Source organism: Cucumis sativus, chromosome 5, assembly GCF_000004075.3.
Source record: "Cucumis sativus cultivar 9930 chromosome 5, Cucumber_9930_V3, whole genome shotgun sequence".
NCBI classification, from domain to species: Eukaryota; Viridiplantae; Streptophyta; class Magnoliopsida; order Cucurbitales; family Cucurbitaceae; genus Cucumis; species Cucumis sativus.
In genome coordinates this window covers 13199402-13223057 of record NC_026659.2, presented here as the reverse complement: position 1 = coordinate 13223057, position 23656 = coordinate 13199402, and the positions used below count along the sequence as shown (strand labels likewise).

General features: G+C 37.0%; 1 protein-coding gene and 1 long non-coding RNA gene across 3 annotated transcripts; both read left to right on the top strand.

The window, feature by feature from the left end:
- Positions 1-268: 268 nt before the first annotated feature.
- LOC101212232 (threonine--tRNA ligase, mitochondrial 1) lies at positions 269-21283 on the top strand. 2 transcript variants are annotated; one of them, XR_004216703.1, is made up of 21 exons: positions 269-697; positions 777-1014; positions 1108-1167; positions 2689-2778; positions 5257-5331; positions 5422-5550; positions 6198-6287; positions 6530-6618; positions 6689-6785; positions 6860-6946; positions 17510-17594; positions 17804-17898; positions 18065-18097; positions 18188-18274; positions 19158-19250; positions 19731-19823; positions 19935-20156; positions 20383-20454; positions 20547-20618; positions 20850-21073; positions 21189-21283. XR_004216703.1 is itself a non-coding variant. In XM_004142251.3 (20 exons), exons 1-20 carry the CDS (start codon positions 426-428, stop codon positions 20943-20945), a joined length of 2175 nt encoding a protein of 724 aa, XP_004142299.1. In that variant the 5' UTR covers positions 269-425; the 3' UTR covers positions 20946-21261. The 2 variants fall into 2 exon arrangements, 1 of the variants encoding a protein (XP_004142299.1); XM_004142251.3 differs by having other exon boundaries at positions 20850-21261.
- Positions 2785-4403, top strand: LOC116403836. Its single transcript, XR_004216704.1, has 2 exons — positions 2785-3839; positions 3949-4403. It is a non-coding gene; the product is annotated as an uncharacterized LOC116403836 (long non-coding RNA).
- Positions 21284-23656: the final 2373 nt, after the last annotated feature.

Below are 23656 nucleotides of genomic sequence, written 5' to 3'. Positions count from 1 at the left end.
GGGGCATTTTAGTCTTTTCGTGTCCTTTGAAGTCTAAGTCATCGATATGACTCTTGATAGCTCCACGTCAACCCCCAACGATATGTAAGACTGCAAAATAGATAAATTAAAGACATATAAATACTTCTTTTTTAAAAAAACACCTTCAACCTAAACTCGTCCTTCAAACAAAATAACAATATGAATAATTGATCGGAAATGAGTGACTTCCCATCTCAAAGGGAAATATAACATCAATATTCACAAAGATAAATTTCCAAAGATGCAATAGTGAAGAAAAGAAAAGAAGTCATGAGCGAGCGAGGCTTTTGAAGGCGTTTCCCCGCCCTCCAATTGGAAGGGCATTGTCGTCCAAAATTCTGATTAGGTTTAAACTGCAGATGGTGTATGCAAAAATACCACAGCCGCCGTAGACAAAGTTGCATATGCTGTGTGGGAAAATCTGGAAGGCGAAGTTTCTCATTTCCTTTCACTGCCGCCCTAAAACAGTTCCATACTCCAATCACTTCCTCTCTTCATCTTTCCTCCGCCTTCTGCACAACCAACTCCACAACACTCAAGCTGCTTTCATGGCGGCCAAACACCCCAAAGACGAGGCCTACCTCAGTACCACCATTCCCAAACGCATTCAACTTTTTCAGTCAATACAAGCACAGATACTCGCTGATCGTTCTTCTCTTCCCTCTCATCAAATCAAGTTAGTAATATGTGCCAATTTCTTGACTATGCTTGGTTTTATCAATTCCATTTTTTATATTTGATTCTTTTCTTTTTAGGATCACCTTGCCTGATGGGACGATGAAGGAGGGTCAGAAATGGAAAACTGCACCGTTAGACGTAGCAAAAGAAATTTCCAAAAGCTTAGCTGCAAATGCTTTGATTGCTCAAGTTGATGGAGTTTTATGGGACATGAGCAGGCCGCTGGAGAACGATTGTGAACTTAAACTGTTCACCTTTGACAGCGACGAAGGGCGCGATACTTTCTGGCATTCAAGCGCTCATATACTCGGACAGGTAGATAGTCCAATCTATTCTGGTGCATTCTATCTGAGCTCATTAACTACAACCGTAACCCTGCTTTTTTTGTTTTCTTTTTCCTGGGTTTAGTCGCTTGAGATGGAGTATGGTTGCAAGCTTTGCATTGGACCCTGTACCACTAGAGGAGAGGTAAATATATTTTTTCTTTTGCGACAATTTAAATATCATTAGCCAAAGAATTAAGCAATAGAAATGGAGGACAGAAGCCAAACCTGAGCATATATCTCAAGTCGTTAATGCATATCCACTTGACCCAGAGGTCAGTGGATGCCATTGAACCCTAAAAAACAATAGACATGGAGGATGTATATTCTCCCATGGAAAAAATGGGTCACGACTCACGAGAAGGAGCTTTACAACTGGCTTTAAATATCAAAATTAGTAACTTCAGGGGTATTTTGGACAGGGATCTCTTGGATTTCTGGAGTTGGCTATAATCTGCTTTAAAACACTCAATTGGATTTCTTGAGTCGGCTATAATTCTGGAATCGACCAGACGTGACACAAAATTTTATTTATCATAGAAAACAAAGAAATTTTCTTTTAAATTTTATCAAGAAAGTTGACCTATTTTTTTGTTAACGAACAGTGAAATAATTTCGCTTCACTGAGAATTTTATAAAATTTCGGACATCATAGGCCGAAACAAGGGTCTTCTTGGATGAAAGATTCAGATCTTTGGAATCAAAAGTTGTGGAACTCGACTCTTGAGAGACCTATAATCGTCAACATTTTTCTCTTTGATTTAGATGAACCTCTTCTGATGTGGTCCTGTCTATTAGTGATGAAGTGTGACCAATGAAATTTGAACTGAGCAATTTATTTTACCAGAATCATTTCTTGTACCTTACCATCCCCCTCTTTAAGGATTAAACATCCACAACAAGCTTCTTACATATGATTTAGTGTAGGCAAGTATGGCATTACGCACCTGACCACATTTAATGAACCATAAAAGATATGGCACCCTATATTTACTTGTAGTAACTTAGACCACAAGCTTTTAGTTTCAATAGGAAATTGTAACAACAGAGCCACTTGGAAATTAAACGAGTTTCTCAATCAAACAGTGCCAATATCAAGATTTCCATTTCCTGTTGGAAGCATACTGAAAGGAATAAAAGGAGTACTTTATTCTACTTCACGACATGGTTTACGGCCCTTACAATCTGCCCCCTTCCATTAAAGTTCTCTTCAAATTTTGTCAACAGAACCTGCTAGCATTCCTGGAATTCCATAAAGGATGTGAGAAATTGAGGTAGAATTTTAATAGCAGATTCTAAGAGGGCAAGTCTCCATCATTGGATGAGTTGACTCTTGTTCATTTTTGTCTCTCAAATATGCTCTACTTCTAGTTTTGAGAAATTACCTTACCCTAGGTTCCCCAAAAGCAGGATCCAAGTATCTCGGCAGCCCTGTAGCTTTAGAATTAGAAGAGATCTGTACTGTACTGTCCACTCTTTCTTCGTAGGAAGTAAGTTTCATTGCTATAATTTGAAGGGATGATTGTGGCAGTTAGGATGAATGATTTCTTGCACTATCTATGTCAACCTTCGTAAGAGTGATAAAGTTTTAATGTTGTATTTGTCTACCTTTGCTTTTATGCTTGCACTAAAGTTTCCTTATTGATTAGTTGGATTTTGATGACAGGGATTCTATTATGATGCTTTTTATGATGATTTAGGCTTGAATGATGATCACTTCAAGCAAATTGAATCTGGTGCCCTGAAAGCTGTATCGGTATTGTTTTCTCTAGTCTCTTGGCAATGAATTTGAACCAGTTTTATGTAATATGATTAAAATCTGGTTCTTCTATATGTTTTTTCTTGTGTATTTCCACGTGGATGAAGGATGTTAATAGACGCATGATAGGAAGTGGAATAGTGTTGCTTGTAACATCATTGTCTTTCTCATTTGGGGCCAATTTTATAATCTTGTGATGCTAACGTCACATGCGAGTTTATGACCACTTGTGATGTACATTGTATTTTTTTTACTTTACTTCATATTAGTAAATGTTGTGATGCACACGACTTACAATGTTGATGAGATACTTTTTATGATAAAATTTTAATTTAGAATTTAATGAGTAAATGTTTGCCATGAAATGAGCATTAGTGTCTACAATATATATTTTTTTGTTTTAAGTTAATTTGAATATGAAATGCATTGGGTTTAGTAAAAAAAGCTTTTAGACATAACTTTTATTAGGGAAATAAAATATACATCGATTGAGTTGAAGCTTTAAATGTCTGACATGAAATTTAGACGTAATGAAAAAGAAATAATAGAAATGGATAGATGAATAAAATTCCAAAATCCTGGTAGCCAAATGGTTGTGGTGCTTTTATGCGGTGCTCAATTCTCTTTGGTGTAGGATTATTGTGAGTAAACATAGACCTCATCCCTTTGAGTGGTTGGTTAAAAGGGGTTAAAGGCACTTACCTGAATCCATGGAAAGATATTTTCAAAGAGCCCCCTGACTATGTTCCTTGGGTTTGTTGTGTGGTGGGGGATGGAGGAGAGACGTACTTTTGGGAGAATCATTGGATGGGGGTGTCCCCTCTCTAGGGCTTTTTCTCGTTTATATAAGTTGTCCTCGCTTAAAAATCATTTTGTCTTTGACTTTCTTGTGTGGATTGGGAGCTCTTATTCGTTTTCTTTTGGGTTCCATCTCCCTCTTACTGATAGGGATACAATGGAGGCAATGCCTCTTCTTTCGGTTCTCGAAAATCACCATTTTTGTCTTGGGAGGAGAGATTTGATTGTCTGGAATCCTTGACCTTTGGATGGGTTCTTGTGTAAGTATTTCTTTCAGTGTTTGGTCAACCATCTCCTTTGGTTGAGTCAGTTTTTTCGTTGGTGTGGAGGATTAAGGTCCTTAGAAAACTTTGCTTCTTTACCTGGCAGGTTCTTCATGGCCGCATTAGTATGAAGGATAGGCTTTTGAGGAAGATGCCTTTGTTGGTTGGGCATTTCTGTTGCATTCTTTGCTGGAAGGCGGAGGAAGACTTGGACCATATTTCTTTGGCATTATGAGTTGATGAGCCGTGCTTGGGGAGAAAGGCTGCTTTCTCTGGTGTGTTAGCGTTTATGCTATCTTGTGGGTGCTTTGGAATGAGAGAAATAGTAAGGTGTTCAAGGGAGTTGAGAGGATGAGTGGTTGTGTATGGTCTCTTCTCTCTTGTTTGCGTTCATGTCTCCCATAGGGCTTCGATTTTGAAGATCTTTTGTAATTATTCTATGAACTCGATTTTGTATAGTTCTCCCCCTTCTTACCGTGAGATTCCATAACTTTGGGAGCTTGGTTTTTTGTGCCCGTGTATTCATTAATTCTTTCTCATAAAAAAGGTAATTGTTTTAAATGAGAAAACTATTGAAAATAATTACAAATATGGCAAAATGTTACTGTCTATCACTAATAGGCAGTGATATACATCTATATGTTCATCAGTGATAGATGATAGTAGTCTATCAATGTTCTTTATTGTTTATCCCTGATAGACAATGATATTTTGCTACATTTGTGAATATTTTAGTTCATTTTGCTATATATGAAAACAACCCTAAAATTAAAATACATAACATGTAAATGGAATAAAATTTGTCAAATATAATTGATAACAAAAGGTGGCATAATAAGACAATTTATTACCTCATGGGTATCGCTCTGCTGTTTCTTGAAAGCTGGTGATTTATGGAGACAAGAAAGAAATAGATGTGTTTCATAAGAACTATATATCTTTAATTTATAAAAAGAAATTGAGTATTTATTGAACTGGACCTTCATAATTATAATCTATTTGTAAACATCATTTTTGTGTATGTATTCAAGACAAATTTTGGCCAGAGCATTCATTATCGGAAAACTAATCTTCTAATTATAGATAAGGAATTGGAAAGATTTAGTGCAAGGAAACTAACCTTCTAATTCTAGAAGTGAATTAATAATTTGACATGAAATATCTGATTAATTAGAAGCTCATAGAGCATATGTATCTCTCTTCTTTGACAGTGCTTTGCTTATATTATCTATTCATCGAGTGATTAGGGGCATGAAATTTTCATTTCTTTCCTGATGAAGTATTTAATAATCTAGTTTCATGCATAAAATGTCATCATTTCAGAGGATACTTAATGTTGGGGGAATACTATGATCTGTTTGTTTTTGGATGTCCCTGGAGAGACTGGTTTAATCTGTTTCCTTTTAACTTTCAGGAGAAACAACCTTTTGAGCGCATTGAAGTTACAAGGCAACAGGCTCTTGAAATGTTTTCAGACAACAAATTCAAGGCAATTGAATATTGTCATAAAAATTTATATTTCATTTGATAATTGAGAACTGGAGTTCTTAGGTTCCTATTTTTGAACAATGTTTATCAGGTTGAAATCATCAATGACTTGCCAGAAGACAAGACTATCACCGTTTACAGATGTGGGCCCTTGGTTGACTTATGTCGTGGTCCTCACATACCAAATACATCATTTGTCAAAGCATTTGCGTGTCTTAAGGTAATGTTTAAACTGTATTTGATATTTACAGTTGAATGAAAAAATTACCTATGTTCTTAAAAACGCACATAGATGTGCATACATGAAGAGATTATAGTGATCATGATAATACAACATGTTTATAAAGAAATGATTATGAAACATGTTCGGTATATCTTCGTGTATACATGGAGATTTTAACAGCACATTTTTTGGATTTTTCTTCGGTTGATGGCGTAAAGGAAATGATAACAAAACGCAGCATAAACCCATTTTTTGACCTATTGGTTCTAGTATCATAGGTGACTGAACGGCAACCCATAATTACTGTTTTGTAAGAGTGCTACGGGAGTTATCTTTGAGTTGAATTGGAGAAAAAAAGACAATATACTTCTAAAAGGACGAGAACATATTTTTGTAGCTTTTGAGCGGTTGTACACCACACTGCTCCCTGTAGTGCAAATTACGTAAGAGCTTCTCCATTTTTTCTTTTAGTACTATGAAAGTGGGGTTGTGTGGTATTATAGACCCATTTTTGAGTGCTCAGGTGTTCTTATCTTATTGCCTTATATATACATATTCCTTGTTTTTGTTAATGGAATGTTGAGTGTTTCTTATATATGTCTATATATTATGATGCTGTAAGACTTGACAGTTTGAAATTTTAGGCATCATCAGCCTACTGGAGGGGAAATAAAGATCGCGAAAGCTTACAAAGAGTTTATGGGATATCATATCCTGATCAAAAGCGTTTAAAGGTGCTTTTGGTAGCTTTTTTTGTCATTAGCCCTTGTGAACTTTGCTAATTCTATGAGGGTGTGTTGAGCCATTGGGTTATGAATGAAAATTTAAAATGATGATTTTGATTACAAGTGGGAAGGTTAAGTATTACTTGATAAGGTTAGGTTTTTAATTGGCAAGTTAAGTTTCAAATGTGTGTTGTTTTTGTTCCTTGCATTTAATGGCGTTACCTTCTTTTGAAGTCAATCTCTTTGTGTAGGAGTACCTTCATTTGCTTGAAGAGGCAAAGAAGTATGATCACAGGTTATTGGGTACAAAACAGGAGCTTTTCTTTTGTCATCCACTCAGGTATGTACTTGAAGACACAACGTTCACCCCCATGTCATATAACTGTTCTTGTAATTCACATCAATTTTAGCCCAGGAAGTTGGTTCTTCCTCCCTCATGGGGCTCGAATCTACAATAAATTGATGGACTTCATGCGAGCTCAATATAAGGATCGCGGCTATGAAGAGGTCAAATCCAATATCTTGGTCCTTGTTAAAAAAATTCCATATATTTTAGTAACACTTTTTATTTTTTTCTGCAGGTTTTGTCACCAAATATGTACAATATGCAACTATGGGAAACTTCTGGGCATGCTTCAAATTACAAGGAGAATATGTTTGTATTTGAGGTTTGGCCCTGAAATGATATCTACTAATTGGAGGCATACTTGTTTTGTGGATTGTTACATTTTTCCAGCTAAATGAACCAAAGAAATTCACTCATCATTCCCATCCTAAGGTCTTTCTCTCTGTAAAGAAATTGCCTGCCTAGCTCCATTAGTAAAACTGTAAGCTGGGCCCCTGATATTCATCACGTATAGTAGGAAAAAGAAAGGGAATGACAGAATTACACGTGGGGCTGGGGAGAAGAATAAGGGCAGGACCATCCGTCTGTGGGGTCCACTAGTTAGTTAGAAATTAGAATAAATAGGAGAGAGAAAGGGCATTGAAGATCATTTCGGAAAGGGTGGAGGCTGTTCTTCCTTGAGAAGGGAGAAAGCAAGGAGTCCAGGTTCCATTGTTCTTGGTCTTCATTGTTCATTGTTGATTGTTGATTGTTGCTTTAGTGTTATTAGAATTTCCTGATTCTTAGTTTTATTTCACGTCAGTTGTTAAACCTTGTGTTCTGGAGCTTTCTGCTGTATTTCGAACTCTATATTGTGACTGTTGGAAGTTTTATTGATTACTGTTGAAGAAAGTGAATATATATATAAAGGTACAGCTGAAGTATCTTTACACTGTACTTGCTGGTGACAACAATTCTACGGAATCACAATGTAATCTCCTCATTCATGAAGCGCCATACCCATTTTGCAAGGAGATTCAAATCTTTCCTTTCAACTTATTGTTAGGTATCTAACATAATAGTTCCTGCAAAAGACAATTAAACAACAAATAGAGACCAAAATAACACCAAGAAGGATCTAGATATGTTCAGCCTCACTATTCTATGGAGAGCTCTTCAACATACAGAGATTTATGGTTCTGAAAGAATAACTATGCTCCCTTTGCCTTAGAGGACAAGATAAAATCCTCTAAACTCTATAGAGAAGGCTGGTTCCTGCTTCTTGTAGATTCACTCCAATACCAAAAACATCCCTACACACAAACTCACCAGAACTATAAGATCCCTGAGAATGTACACCGAATAGCCCCCTTCACAACTGGTAAACTTACTAAATTCCCTTTCTACCCTTTGTGAGTATGTTTTAAAAGTACCCTTCAGGGTCGAAGACACCTTGTACTCAAGGAGAGCACCAAGAATAGAACTTCATTCAAGCAACCTCAAACCATACAAAGTGAGGAATATATGATGACTTGAAACAAACTCAATGACCAGCAAGTGGGAATGATTCTTCAATGCCAAGTTAAACTTGGTTCTCTTGGGTGCATCACCATGATCCTCGACACCGACAAAGTAACATAAAAGCTCCTCACTCATGGTATGGGAAACGGTTTGGCTATTGTGGGCTGATTCAACGCTTGATAATCCAAGCAACGCAAAATCTCCAACCCCCATCTATCTTTTTGACTAACAGAACAAGGCCAGAAAAAGGACGGTTGATAATGGGATCCGAATAATGACTCTTTTGTGAACCACCTTCCGACAAAGCATGCAACAAAAAGGTCCAACAAGTGAAGTTCTCCTCCTAACAAGCCTATCAATGGTATTTACCTAGACTTGCCAGATAAAGATCCTAACTTTTTGAGGAATCTTAGTCCTCTAGACCACATCAAAAATTGACTTCTCATAGGGAGTGGGATCCAATAACAAACTAACCAAAGACTTACAAGTGTATTCCTGACTAGGATTAGGGTTCCAAACTCGAACATTCCTTCTCCCCTCCCTAAAAGAGCACCTCTCAAGCAAGGTAAGAAGAGAGGTCTACTCTGTCATTTCCCCGTGGTCAAATTACGACAAAACCTAAAAGAAAAAGACACAGGATTCTCAAATCCCACCAAAAGATTTGAAATAGTACAATTTTTGGAGGAGGATAAATGATTCATGTGCGAAAATAAAGAACTAAGGGAATTCTCCCCCACCCACTCGTCCTCCCAAAGTGTTCTTTCCACCCACTGGTCCTTCCTAGGATTTTGGAAAGTGTTTTTAACCTCTTTCGTCATCCACTCAAAAGGATGAGAACCATGCTTACTCACAATAAAAGGTAAAAACAGAGACAGTACTATGTGATATTGCTTATATTCAATCAACCAAAAGTTCATACTAGGAAAATAACAAGGAAAAATAACAAAAAAACACACCAAAATAGCCTAGCACCTTAGAGAAGGCTGGCAGCTTCTCCCTAAAGACACATCATTTTTCTATAATAAAACCTAACCTCACCAATCCTTAAAACATTCTATTTTTATTCCTCAATCATTCGTGGAACTGGAACCCACCAGTATCATTCTTTTCTCCAGCTCTCTCCTGAGTTTGTGCCTGTGTAATGACTTTCTTGCCCTTTCTTTTATATTGGTGAATGATCAGAGGTCTTATATAATCCGAGGTCTTATATAATCCTATGCCATAAAGAATTAAGTTCAAGAGAGAAACGCACCAGAGCCACTTTGGCAACAAAGCTCGATTGCAGATTATAAGATTACCAATCTCTAAACTCCCTGACTCACAGAGCGCCCCACCACCTCACCAGATGGGAACCGTGTCCTTCATCCATCCTTTCTCACAGAAAATCTCTTATGTATTTTTTAATGCCCTTGCACACCAAGCTAGGGGCCTTGAACAACGTAAGATAATACATCAAAATGCCACTCAACACTGATCTAATCAGAGTTAATCTTCCAGCTATAGAGAAGAACCCTTTCGTTGTGATTTTGTGTAAACTAAGTATCAAGCCTTTACTAAATTCCTCAGCCTTTTACAGTTGGCCTAGTTCCCATGATCACTCCTTCGTGAGATGTCTGTCAATGGTAACTGAACTTGTCAACTAACTTCTCAGATTTAAAGTAGAGGTGGCTCCTGTAAGGACTCGACATCTGCCACTTAGTAAAATCCCAACAAACGATAGAGAAACAGAGACAGTACTCTGTATTTATATATTGATATAGTTATAACGGAAGACAAGGTTCATATACTATCATTTAACAAAGGAAACACCACACTAGACAATATCAACATGAAGAAAATAACAAAGATAAAGGATAACTCTCTAGCTAATTCGAGAATGCTGGCCTTCTCCTCCAAAAGCTGCAGCTACTCTTTTCTCTCGCTGTCATGCAAGCCCTTCCATTTCACTAACCACTCGTTAGCCCCAATGTCATTGTTCCAACGAATTCCCAAAACAGCTTCGGGTTCCACTTGTAATTCAAACTCTTCAGTCAATGCTGGTGGTAAATTCTGAACATGTTGGTTTTGCCCTAACTTGAGTTTCAATTGAGAAATGTGGAACACGTTATGGATCATGGCTTTGGGAGGAAGATCCAAGCGATACGCAACTTCTCCAATTTCCTCCGTAATGCGATAAGGACCATAGAACTTTGGAGCCAACTTTTCACTCCTTTTCTGGGCTAACGATCTCTGTCTATACGGTTTCAATTTGAGATATACCTCGTCCCTTGTTTTAAACTTCAACTCTCTACGATGGAGATCACTCTGCTTCTTCATTCGATTTTGGGCCACTACTAAATTTTCCTTCAAGGCACTAATCACCAAATCCCTCTCCTTGAGTAATTCTTCAGCACTGTTATTGGCTGTCTTTCGATCTCCATATGAAATTAGTGGTGGTGGAGGCCTTCCATAAACGGCTTGAAACGGGGTCATTCTAGTTGAGGAATGAAAAGTGGTATTATACCACAGCTCGGTCCATGGTATACACTTGTGCCATGTATTAGGCTGCTCATTGCAAAAACAGCGTAGGTAGGTCTCGAGACAACAATTGACACGCTCGGTTTGGCCATCGGTTTGGAGATGAAATGTGGAACTTCTTTTTAGAGATGTACCCATGGCCAAAAATAATTTCACGATCGGTGACAATTGAGTTCGGGATCCCCTGCTTACTGACCACTTCTTCAATGAATCTTTCAGCAACCTGCTTTGCTGTAAAAGGATGCTTAAGGTTGATAAAATGGGCCATTTTATCAGACGATCGACTACTACCATGATTTTATCGAATCCCCTTGCCTTTGGAAGTCCCTCTATAAAATCCATCGTCCAATCTTCAAGGATTAGGTTAGGTAGGGGTAAGGGCTGTAAAAGTCCAGCCGGAGAAAGGGCATCCGTTTTATTCTTTTGGCATACTTCACATTGTTCTACATACCTTTCTACATCATTTTTCATACCAACCCAATGGATTTCTCCATTCATCCATTCATCCTCTTGTAAGTTCGAAGGAATGGCCTCCTAGAACAGAATCATGGAATGTATGAACTAGTGCTGGAATTAAAGTTGACGTTCTAAATATCACTAACCTTCCTTTATACAGTAAGCGTCCATCCACCAATTTATAGTTTACCTACCCTTTCGGATTCTCTTTCAAAATATTGATTATGTTTTGGAGTTCCTCATCGCTTTCCACCTCCCGCGAAACCCTATCGACGTCAACCAGCCCTTGAGCAGTCACTGTGTTAAGTTCCACTTCGTGGTTCCATTCGGGATAGAGCATCTGCCGCCTTGTTTTTCAACCCAAGTTGATATAAGATTTCAAAGTCATACCCAAGGAGTTTTGTTTTGTCAACCACCTCTGAAATTGGGGTTGGACTTCCCTTTGTTCTATCAAGAATTTTAAGGCTTTTTGGTCTGGAAGTACAGTGAATTTTCTACCCAACAAATAATGCCTCCATTTCTGTACTGCCATCACAACAACCATAAGTTCTCTTTCATATATGGACTTGGCCTGCGCACAGGGAGATAATTTCTGACTAAAATAAGCAAGTCGAGCTTTCTGTAATAGTACGACCCCTAACCCAACCCCTGATACATCTGTTTCAATGGTGAACGTATTGAGAAGACAGGAAGAGCTAACATGGGGATGGAAATCATGGCCTGCTTCAACTGTTCAAAAGCCTGAGTTGCTTCCTCACTCCATTTAAACCCATTTTTCTGCAATAGTTTAATGAGTGGGGCAGCAATGTCTCCATAATTTTTAACAAACCTTCTGTAGTAGCCAGTGAGGCCTAAAAATCCCCTGAATTCAGATACATCCCTTGGTTGTGGCCAATTAACCATTGCTTTCACCTTTTCACCGCCCGCCTCTACCCCTTTTTTCGATATTCAGTGGCCCAAATATTGTATTCGGGAGTGCCTAATGACACATTTATTTTCATTGGCAAACAACTTGTTGTCTTTTAGAATATTAAACACCACACCAAGGTGTCTTTCATGTTCAGTAACATCCGAGCTGTAGACTAAAATATCATAAAAAAAAGCCCGATACGAATCGCCTCTAGAACGGTCTGAAAACTTGGTTCATCAATGACTGGAGGTGGCAGGCGCATTGGTTAATCCGACCGGCATAACCATAAACTCGTAGTGTCCTTCATGAGTGTGAAATGCCATCTTTCCAATATTGTCCTCCCTCATTCTAATCTGGTGGTACCCAGATTGTAAAATTAACTTTGAAAAAATCGCGGCTCCATGTAGCTCATCAAGAAGTTCTTCGATTACTGGAATGGGAAATTTATCAGCCACTATCACTTGATTCAATCTTCGATAGTCTACGCAAAAACGCCACCCTCCATCTTTCTTTTTCACTAATAACACAGGGCTGGAGTATGGGCCTCTACTTGGTCGGATGATCCTCGCCTTTAACATTTCATCAACTAACCTCTCAATCTCTTCCTTTTGGATGTGCCCGTACGTATATGGTCGAACATTTATAGGTTGCTGCCCTTCCGTTGTCAATATTCAGCGATCCACCGCCCTCTTTGGAGGTAATTCGATTGGTAATTCGAAAATCTCTTTGTTCCGCTTTAAAAGTTCTCTAATCATGGGTAGCTTGGATTCATCTCCCTTCTCTTCAATCTCACTGTCATATGGTGTTCGCTCTTCAATTTCCAAGTTTTTAAAATCCAGCAAAAATCCTTGGTCTTCTACCTCCCATGTTTTGGTTATCGTTTTTAAGGAGCATTCTGTCTTTTCTAATGTTGGGTCCCCTTTTAGTATAATCTTTGACTTCCCAATCCTAATTGTCATAGTCATCGAGGGCCAATGCACACCCATGAATTTGGTAGTGCTCAACCATTGCATAACCAGCACAACAACAATTTTTCCCAATTCAAAGGCAAGAAAATCTGCTACAATAGTCAACTCTGGCAACTTGACTTCCACATGATTGCAAATTCCTCTCCCTTCCAGCATAGACCCATCTCCAATCGTTACCCCAAATTTAGTTCCCTTCTCGAGTGGCAATTTAGGTTCCTCGACAACTCCTTGATGAATGAAATTGTGAGTCGCCCCACTGTTGATAAGTATGATCACTTCTCGGTCTCTCACCTTTCCCTTTAATTTCATGGTTCCTTTGGATGTAAAACCCAAAATGGTTTGGAGGGCAATTTTCGTCTCTCCCGTCACTTCCAATGTTTTCAGTTTGATTATCTCGGTTCCAGTCTCCCTCTTCGTTTTCGTATTTTCGTTGGTTGCTGCTTCTTCCCGACCTTCCTCTTCATTTAAAATAATTACATCAGCTCTTTGTTTTCTTTTATCTTGCATCTTGCTTGGGAGAGTATTTTTCGTTGCAACGAAAGCACAAACCATTATCCAATCTTGCTCTGAATTCACTATCCGACAACCTCTTCATCGGTCGTTCCCCTCGCGCATAACTTCCCTTGATCGGAATCGCAATTTGCTTCATTGCGTATTCGGTTCTTCACGTTTCTTTCTTTTCCGCACTCATCCCCTTTTCATCGTTTTTAATATTACTTTGGGCCCCAACCTTACCCGACCCACTATCCTTGCCCAATTCACTTAATGCTAATTTTAGGGCTAAGTTTTGGTCATTGATTAATTGTGCCTCGTTCATACAGTTTTCTAAGGTTAATGGGTGCCTGCATTTCACTTCAGCCTGCAAAGACGGCTCCAATTCTGTTACGAATGCATCCATCAACACGCTTTTTGCCATCTCCGGTAATGGCGGGGAATAGTTGAGGAATTTTTTTACATACTCTGTATACGACTCCTCTTGTTGAATGCGTATGAGATGAGCTCCCAAGCTACCTTCTCTCGGAACTTTAAAATATTCAAACATCCTCTTTTTCAATCTTCCTAGGATGTGAATCTTTTCTGGTTATTGCTCCACCGAAACCAGTCCACTTCGTCCTGTGCAAAACTGACGACTGCCACCTTCACTTTCTCCGCTTCGGCTATGTCGTTGATCTTGAAATAATGCTTGACCCTATACACCCAAGATTCTAGGTTCACCCTGCAAAAATGGGCATCTCTAACTTTTTGTATTTGTTTCTATCTAGAACACCGCCCATGAAGCCCGACATCATGTTAGCTTCCTCCATCTTGCCTTTCATTTTCAACCCAGACCCATCAGACCCACAAGATTCCTCTTGGCGTTTGCTCATACTGCTTTCCTTCACATCCTCTGATAACTTCTCCACGCTTTTAGTTAGTCCAAGGATCAACTCTTTCAATCCCAATATTTCCTTCTAACTAATTTCCATTCTTTCTTCTAGTTGTCTCTGTGCCATTGCTCATGTTCTCTCCAGGATTTTTTGGAGCTCTGATACCAATTTGTAAGGTCCCAACACCTGCCACTCAATAGAATCCCAACAAACAATAGATAAACAGAGACAATACTCTGTATTTATATATTGATATAGTTATAGCGGAAGACAAGGTTCATATACTATCCTCTAACAAAGGAAACACCACACTAAAGGATAACTCTCCAGCTAATTCGAGAATGCTGGCCTTCTCCTCCACAAGCTGCGGCTACTCTTTTCTCTATCATGATGCCTCAGCAATCCCAAAAACATTTCCTTATATACTCCTATACCTTCCTGTCAGTCCCACTTCAGAATATTCCTTCCATAAACCTAATAGGTTAAGTTGCCCCCGGTCCTACTTCAGAATATTCCTTCCATAAACCTAATAGGTTAAGCTGCCCCCTGGTTATTACCTTTTCTGCCCCTACGTTTGTATGTGTGAATGACAGGGGGACCTAACAGCTCCATACTTTATCTATGAGATCACTGTGTATTGTGCTCAAGGATGAACAACCTACATATATTGTAGGTTTAATTTCACAATTTTTAGGCTGATTTGTCCTTCTTGTAGGAGCTATCAAAATCTCAATCTCATCGATATCGTTCACACCAACACTCATGTAACATATGATTTTTGCATCATGGCCATGAAGTAATTCATGTGACAACGTAAACATAGTCCTTTATCCGCCTTTGCTTGAAATTCGACATCGGAGAGATGACATGATGATTGATTTTTCCTTGGAACAATGGTTTAATTTGGAAGAATAATAGCCCTAACTGGTACAGTTTTGGGTTAACCACATTAGTAGATTTGCCCTAAGATATTGGGCAGATTCCATGCCATTGTTTTTGGGGCTCGGTACCCAATGCCTCTGAAGCCAATTTTTCTTTTTTCTTTTTTTGAAAAGGACAACCTCTGAAGCCAATTTGAGGGCTAAATGATGGTCTTCAATAATTTGGGCTTGTTGCATAATACTTTCCAGCCCAATCGGTTCATTGGTGATAATCTTAGCCTTAATATTTTGTTGAAGCCCAATCATAAACGTATTCTGGTGGACATTTTCAGCCAACTTTGGTAACGACGCTGAGTAGGTTTCGAATAGCTGCCTAAACTCAAATATGGTGTCAGTTTGTTTCACCATGAGAAAGCTCTCACACAACGACTTTTCGTGCGTGGGGTGAAATTGGATGACAATTTCTCTTTCAAGTCGTCCTAGGACCGAAACTTCTTTCGATTACTCATCCAACAGTACCAATCTACCATATCTTAGTCAAAATTGATTATCAAATAAAAAGTTCTCTCAAAATCAGTAGTTCATAAATTTTAAAATATCTTTTAGCTCCGAAGAACCAGGCATTCAGATTTGTGCTGAATAAGACGAACATCTCGAGCTTCTTAAACTTTCTCCAGTCATTAGACTCAATAGGTCCCTCTTCCCATTTGGTATGAGATGATTGTTCCCCTTCCAAACCTTCTATTTGTTTTTTGTTTTAGAGATGATCTGCTATTTAGAGTCAACACAAGCGTGATTCTTCCCAAACAACTTTGTGACCATCGCAAGCAACATCCCCTTTCCTTGTAGCTCCTCATTTGATTTCACCCAGTCAATAACCGAATTCTTCACTCCCAATATCTCTTTTTTTTTTCTTTTTTCGTTCATTTGATCCTCATTTTGTTGTTGCGACCGTGTCTGTCTTTGCCCAGGATGATGTGCTTTGATACCAATTTGTTAGATATCTAACAAATAGATCCTGGAAAATACAAGTAAACAACAAACATAGACCAAAATAACACAAAGAAGGATCAAAATATGTTCAGCCTCTCTTTCCAATTGAGAGCTCTTCAATATACAATGAGATTTATGAATCCGAGAGAATAACTATGCTCCCGTTCACTTAAGAGGACAAGATACAATCTCCTAAACTCTAGAGAGAGAGGTCTGGTTTCCACTTCTTGTAGACTCACTCCAGTACCAAAATCATCCCTATGCACAAACTCGCCACAACTATAAGAACCTTGAGAACATACACAAAATGATTCCTTCATAATTGTAAACTTACTACATTCCCTTCCTACCCCTTCGAGAATACGTTTTATCAATCAGGGGCTTAACCATTACCAATGTGTAGGCCTCCTTTGCTCATGGGTAGATAAATGATTTTCCAATTAACAAGATTCTTCACATCATCATTTGCCGCTCCTTTTCCTGAAAAACATTTAATAATCTTCTCCGACCTCACGGTGACGTCATTATGGCATTAAAAAATGAATCACTTGGTTAAAGTTCCACCATAGAAGAGAAAAGAAGCAAGCAAACACAGAAAAATTAGAGAAAGTTTCACCACCAAGAATAGGTGTGACATCATAAAATGAAGAAGTAACCAAAAGCTGGTAAGCTGTAAATAAAGTTTCACTTGCAAGATTAGCTACGAATTGTATAGTTATTTTTCAGATCTAGATGTGTGTTGCAACATTTGGGAAACTGATGTAATTCTAATATATTGAAAGATAAAAGATAATTGAATTACAAAATAAACCAAGTGTTCTAGGTACTTCTACATTGGACCCTCCTAATCTTGAGATACTCTCAAGCCCTAATTCATATTCCAAAATATTGCCTATCTTCCTCCTTCCAGACTCATTCTATTTATAATCAACATACTTGATTACTCTCTTAACTAATTACTAATACAGCCTTAATATCCCTCTAACTCTCTAATATCATTCCTATAAACAATTTGGTGATATCTATTTTATCCATTTGTTGTACTCTATTCCTTTTAACTCAAATCTTATCTATCCTTTTGATATTAGCTTTTGTTGAAGAAACAAGAACTACTGGTTACATGGTTACTTTTTCATTTTTAAAAATGCAATCCATGGGTTTTGCAAACTGTGTGAGCATGTGTGATATTCTTGAGCATTAATTTCTTTACCTATTTTGGCAGAGTGAATTAATTGTCCCATATATATGGCCATGTAATGCTTGGTTTGAGCTCATTTTTAAATTATTGGACAGATAGAGAAGCAGGAATTTGGATTGAAACCAATGAATTGTCCTGGTCACTGTTTGATGTTCCAGCATAGAGTTCGTTCATATAGGGGTAAGTTCATGTGCATTCTTGCAAGTAAAGCTGTTATTATTATCTCTTTTGAAACTCTCCTAGTCAGTGTGTAATGGTAGTTGAATGCACCTACTTCAAATCTTCGCATTCTAGTTATGTTCATTGAATTTAATCCTTTATCCTCTTTTTTTTTTTAAAATTTATTCCGGGATATTCTCAATCGGTCATTTCATCCTTTTGCTCTGCAGAACTTCCTCTTCGATTAGCTGATTTTGGGGTTTTGCATCGCAATGAGGCTAGTGGGGCATTGACTGGATTGACTCGTGTGAGAAGATTTCAACAGGTATTTCTAGATCTTGGTGTTTACATAGAACTAGGCTAGTATATAATATTTTCAGTATCCCATAATCTAGTTTTGTGCTGTTTCTCTACCTTGGTCCTTAAGGTATGTGAATTGTTTCAGGATTTGCATGTGTACATCTACTTATGAAGGTCCAACTTTTTTGCAGGACGACGCTCACATATTTTGCAGGGAGTCCCAGGTTAGTAATATTTAATTGATATGCTGACAATATTGCTTGTGAAACTATTAAGACTTGCTTCACTGTTGTTGTCTTGTGTTCATTTTACAGATAAAAGATGAAGTAAGGGCCGTCTTAGAATTCATCAAATATGCTTATAACATTTTTGGGTTCACATTTGAGCTGAAGCTATCAACGGTATGTAGTTCAATATTATTTGGAGCATGTTACTTTCATCGCTGTCTTGGTGTAAATTGTTTAAATTCTTCCATTCATATAATATTGATTCTCTTTTGACCAATTGGAGTATCTTTTCCAACTTCTTTGGCTTGGGGCTTCCTTCCCCCTTCCCATTTGCAATTTTATATATCAATGGGAAATTGGTGACAACGCATATATTTAATAATTAAAATAATTTTAATTACGTTCATTTTTACTCTCATTTGACTTGAATTCCAGCAGTGTTGATACATTTTTTTTTTGTTAGATAGGATGCCTTCCACTTTTCCTCGGGAGTGAAAATATTAGAAACATCGACTTCTTTTGTTTCTTGTTTGAAACAATACTGTCTATAATGCCCATGCTGACTTTGTGGGTATTGAAAACATGAAACCTTTAGGCTTGATGATTATAACCCATCATTTCTGCACTTGAGTGACAGATATTTTCATGCACTATCATATGATCTTCCTTATATATCCTAAATCTTAAAAAGAAAACATGTAATCTTTGTCAACTAAGGTGATTAGTGAAAAAAAATGGCTCTCTCTCTCTCTAAACTCAATGATCCCAACTTCTTGTTTATCTTTGGTCACCCCATCCTCTCAACTCTGATCACGAACCATCAATTTCCAAAGATTAAGAACAGACACGATATCCTAAACTCTTTTGTTCGAGATTTAGATCAAGACTCTTGCATGCAGTTTTGACACAGAAAGAACTAAGAGTTTGCGGAATCAGAGAGACATCGTTACTCTCTGCTCAACTCTCAATCTATGTGCTTTTTTATTCTTTACTTGTAAGAGTGTGCTTTGAGTATCATCTCTCCATTTTGTTATAAATATTTATTATTATGCTGCAGAGGCCAGAGAAATACCTTGGAGATTTGGAAACGTGGGAGAAGGCTGAAGCTGCTCTTACAGAAGCACTGAATGAGTTTGGGAAACCATGGCAGGTACTTCTAATACGGTTGAACCTACTTAAAGTTAAATTTAAAGAACCGTATAGTTTTTAATTAAAAAGAAATAGTTTATAAAAAAAAGTTAACTTATCTTATTTTTTTGATTCAGGATTAATATCTTTTATCGTGATAATTTATTTGATATTAACAAAAAAAATTAGATTATTTTAGTTTTTATTAGAACGTCTATTGAATCATCTTCTCATGCTATTTAATAATATTTTTACAATTGAATTGATATTAATGAATAATAACTAATCTGAACAGAAGCAGCGACAATTTGGATTATTTTTATTTATTTGATAGATTTATATTTTATATGTATATAATCTATTTTTCTCTTTTAGCTCTTTACATCTTACATGGTTTTTCTTTTTTGAAGTCTTACATATGCCTATGAGCACTCCATTTTAATTTCCACTTTTGTAAGTGAACTGTTAAGGTTTCTGTCTACTTCTAATGCATCTGATACAGATCGATGAAGGAGATGGTGCATTTTATGGACCAAAGATAGATATTAGTGTATCTGATGCACTGAAAAGGAAATTTCAGTGTGCAACCCTTCAGGTATTGTGTGCTTATATTCCTAATCTGTTTCCTCGTTCGTTACTTTTGCTTTAATGCAACAGCAGAAATATAATACAAATTCTGAATATTATTTTGAATATTAATTTGCAGCTGGACTTCCAACTTCCGGCACGTTTTGAATTGTATTACTCTGCAGAGGACGAGGCTAAGAGGGAACGCCCAGTTATGATTCACAGAGCTATTTTAGGTTCTGTTGAGCGGATGTTTGCTATATTGTTGGAGCACTACAAGGGGAAGTGGCCTTTTTGGCTTAGTCCACGTCAAGCAATTGTTTGCCCTGTATCAGAGAAATCCCAGTCCTATGCACTGAAGGTAGCGCATGTTATGACTTATTTAATCTATTGGATTGATTTCTTTCATATTTCTATTTTTTTTCTAAGTCACTGTTAGTATTAAAAAATTTCGGCAATAATGCGCTAAGGAACTACTTAGTAAGAAATTCATTCCATAAGAATTGAGTATGCCACGTGTCTTGTTTCCTATTATGGTATAGTACATGTTTACAGACCATGGTACATCATGGTATTGTATTTTGTAGGTGCGTGATCTAATTCATCATGCTGGTTATTTTGTTGATGTGGATGTGACAGACAGAAAGATTCAGAAGAAAGTGAGTCCAATCTACTTTTGTCCTTGTAATTTTTCCATGATTTTGTGTTTAAGTTTGTGTATTTTGTAATCGCTATATGTAATTTCTTGCAGGTACGAGAAGCACAGTTGGCACAATATAACTACATACTGGTTGTTGGTGAGGAGGAGGCCAACACTGGACAGGTTTTTCCATCAATCTTTAAATTTTAGTAAAATTTGTTGTCTTTGTAGAAAACAAGATATTTAGCCTATTTATTGTTCCTACATAGTTTTTCTTCTATTGCTCCACCCTTCATCACAGTTTCCTTTTTTTAAATTGAAATTTTCTGAAAAATGTTCTTAGATCAGTTGAATTTATTATTATTTTTGTAATTATCCTTTTAAACGGTTCTTAAGTAATTGAGTTTTTGGCAGGTGAGTGTTCGAGTGAGAGATAAGGCTGATCATTCAGTGATGAGCATTGAGAGCTTGCTCAACCACTTCAAGGAAGAAGTTGCAGCCTTTCATTAATGAAATTTATTTCCGAGGCAAATGAGGGCCGTAACTAACCATTTTATTTAGGTTAATTGATTTTTTTTAAAACAATACAGAGGGTGATTTTTCACAAGGGGAACTCGATCCTTGCAAATTCCTCATGGGTAAGTTCGAGTTTGTATTGCCTTCAGTAAGTTTTCCCCCCCCTCAAAACATCAATATATCATCCAAACTTCGTTTTTGGTCTTTATTAAGTGTTTTCTGTGTTTTTGAACGTAGGGCACCTAAAGTCGCTGACATTCAAATCCTGCATTTACAGATTTCTAATATTTGAATCTGTTTTATTTATTTATTTGTTTATTACTTTTTAATTATGTTGGCTAGCCCTTAACCTTGACTATTTTGTTTTTGAAAATCAAGTCAGTATGCAGCCTTCTTCTATCTTCAAATTTCCTCTCTACATTTAACCAAAGGTTTAAAAACTTTAAAAACTAAAAACAAAAGTAACAAGCTTTTAAAAATAAATGTTTTTGTTTTTAGAGTTTGGACAAGAATGTAACTATTACATTTAGGAGGATTAATAGATGTGTGCCATTAAAATAAAACAATTGAACATGATATAAGCATTCAGTCGGTTGTCATAGGTTTCACACTTCCCTCAAACTCTCTCCAGAGCCCAAGACAAAATATGAAGCAAACAAGTATTGTTTCTCTTATAATACTTGGGAAATTTGAAGATAGAAGGGTGCATACCAAACTCTCTCTATACATGAACTCCAAATGCATAGTTTATTTGTCACTTGTACAACATTTTCAATCGATGTATTAGAAGCTCAATGACTGATTAATTTTAAGTAATTAAAGCATACTTGTAACGGTACTTAAAGAAAACTTAGCATAGCAAACATATTTAGTAAAACTTAGTAGAACTATTCTTATTTCTTTACTACCCATCTGGCTATGTTGTAGCAGGATATGTCCAATACTTCTATTGTCTTCTTTGTTGTGGAGTAACTCAACATTAGTAACAACCATCTTTCTATGTGTACATAGTAACCGCCCTCAAATGGTTAAGCATCTTGGCATACAGTTCAAAGACTATTTATCACATCCACTCCTAGACCACCTACTCTTAGCCCAAGAGACGACGTGATCTCAACAAATATCGTCTTCCTACTTAATGATACTTGTTGACCCTAACAGGACTAAAATTGCACTTACAATACATAAAACTCAGTGAAATTAAAACATCAGTAAATTGTCACACATGCAGTGAATATTTAAAACACAACTATAAGTTTGATATAGACATAAAACATAGTGCTGAACTTCAAAGTTAATACAACCCTATTCAACCTCCAAACAACCTACATCTAGTACTCATTAACAAAAGCTCATATACAGATAGAAAGATACTGATGTACAATACATACTTGTTATGAACTCAAAATGAAATTAGCAGATAGGTAGACGAATAAGTGACTAGTTTTAAATTCTAAAAATGCTGAATAAATCATGAGAAACAAATAGTTTAGCAAAACAAAACATATGTTTATCAAACTCAAATAGCTTATTTCAAACATTCTCTTTCAGTTGCTATACCATAAATCTTTGTATATCTACGAGACAAAAATCTAGGCATGAAAAGCCTATCTCGGATACGATAATTACAAGACAAAAATCTATGCATCAGCAGTGTGTTATCTTGTTATAACTACTATGAGATGAAAAATCTAGGCATATGTAGATGCATTTATCTCTAACCTAGTACTAGTGATGGAAACACTATTATCTATTGAATACCCTCATCAAAAGACCTATGTGTACAGAAAAATCTCCCTTAAAAGGTAATATATCTCATATACCTCAAGTATAGACTAAAACATGCTAAAATATTTTATGTTGTGCAATCATAATCACAATATAAATAGCATGTTTTTAAATCATCTTTGTATTAGTAAATCATAAGTTCTTAAATAGGCTTTCCTAAAACATTTAGTAAATTCAAATATTTGGCTCAAACATGTTTTTGGCTTTCAAACTTTGGAAATGCATTTTGTCACTCACAGATGGATGCCAACTCCCCAGGCAATAGATTTGTCCAATTTCTTCTTGTCCTAAAATTAAAGAATTTAACTCAATTCAATCCTCTAAAGCTAGAAGATATCAAAACTTAACTCAAAAATCTAAAACACACCCAAACAACCCCAAAATGGTGCCATGACACTGCTAGCCGCTAGGCATAGTCGGCAGATAGCACGCGTGCACACATAGACCATCAGAACGTATGACCTTGTGATTGCCTTGTGGGCCTCATATACTACACACCATGTTCGTATGACGTTGCGTCGTGCATCACTTCACGTGTACTTGCACTTCCTCACATGCATGGCCTGGACGCATATCCCATTCTACTCGACTGTGCCTTGGTTGTGCTGCATGCCCACACACAAAGCAAAAATAACCATCTTATCTTATTGATGCACGCCCACAAAGACCTTTCACGCCCCAATGCTCAACCACCTTCAAGCTTACTTAGAAACTACAAAAAGTTCTTCCAACACTCATAACTTTTAATTCTGCCATCAAAGTGAAAAAATTCCATATTCAAACTTGTTTAGAATTGTCTTAACTTTCCTACCTCAAAAGTTCAACTTCAAATTTGAAGGGAATCGATCTATAGTCTCAAAAGACTCCACGTTGATAAGATTCCTTTAAAATTTGACCTTTTTGTCTATCTTGAACTA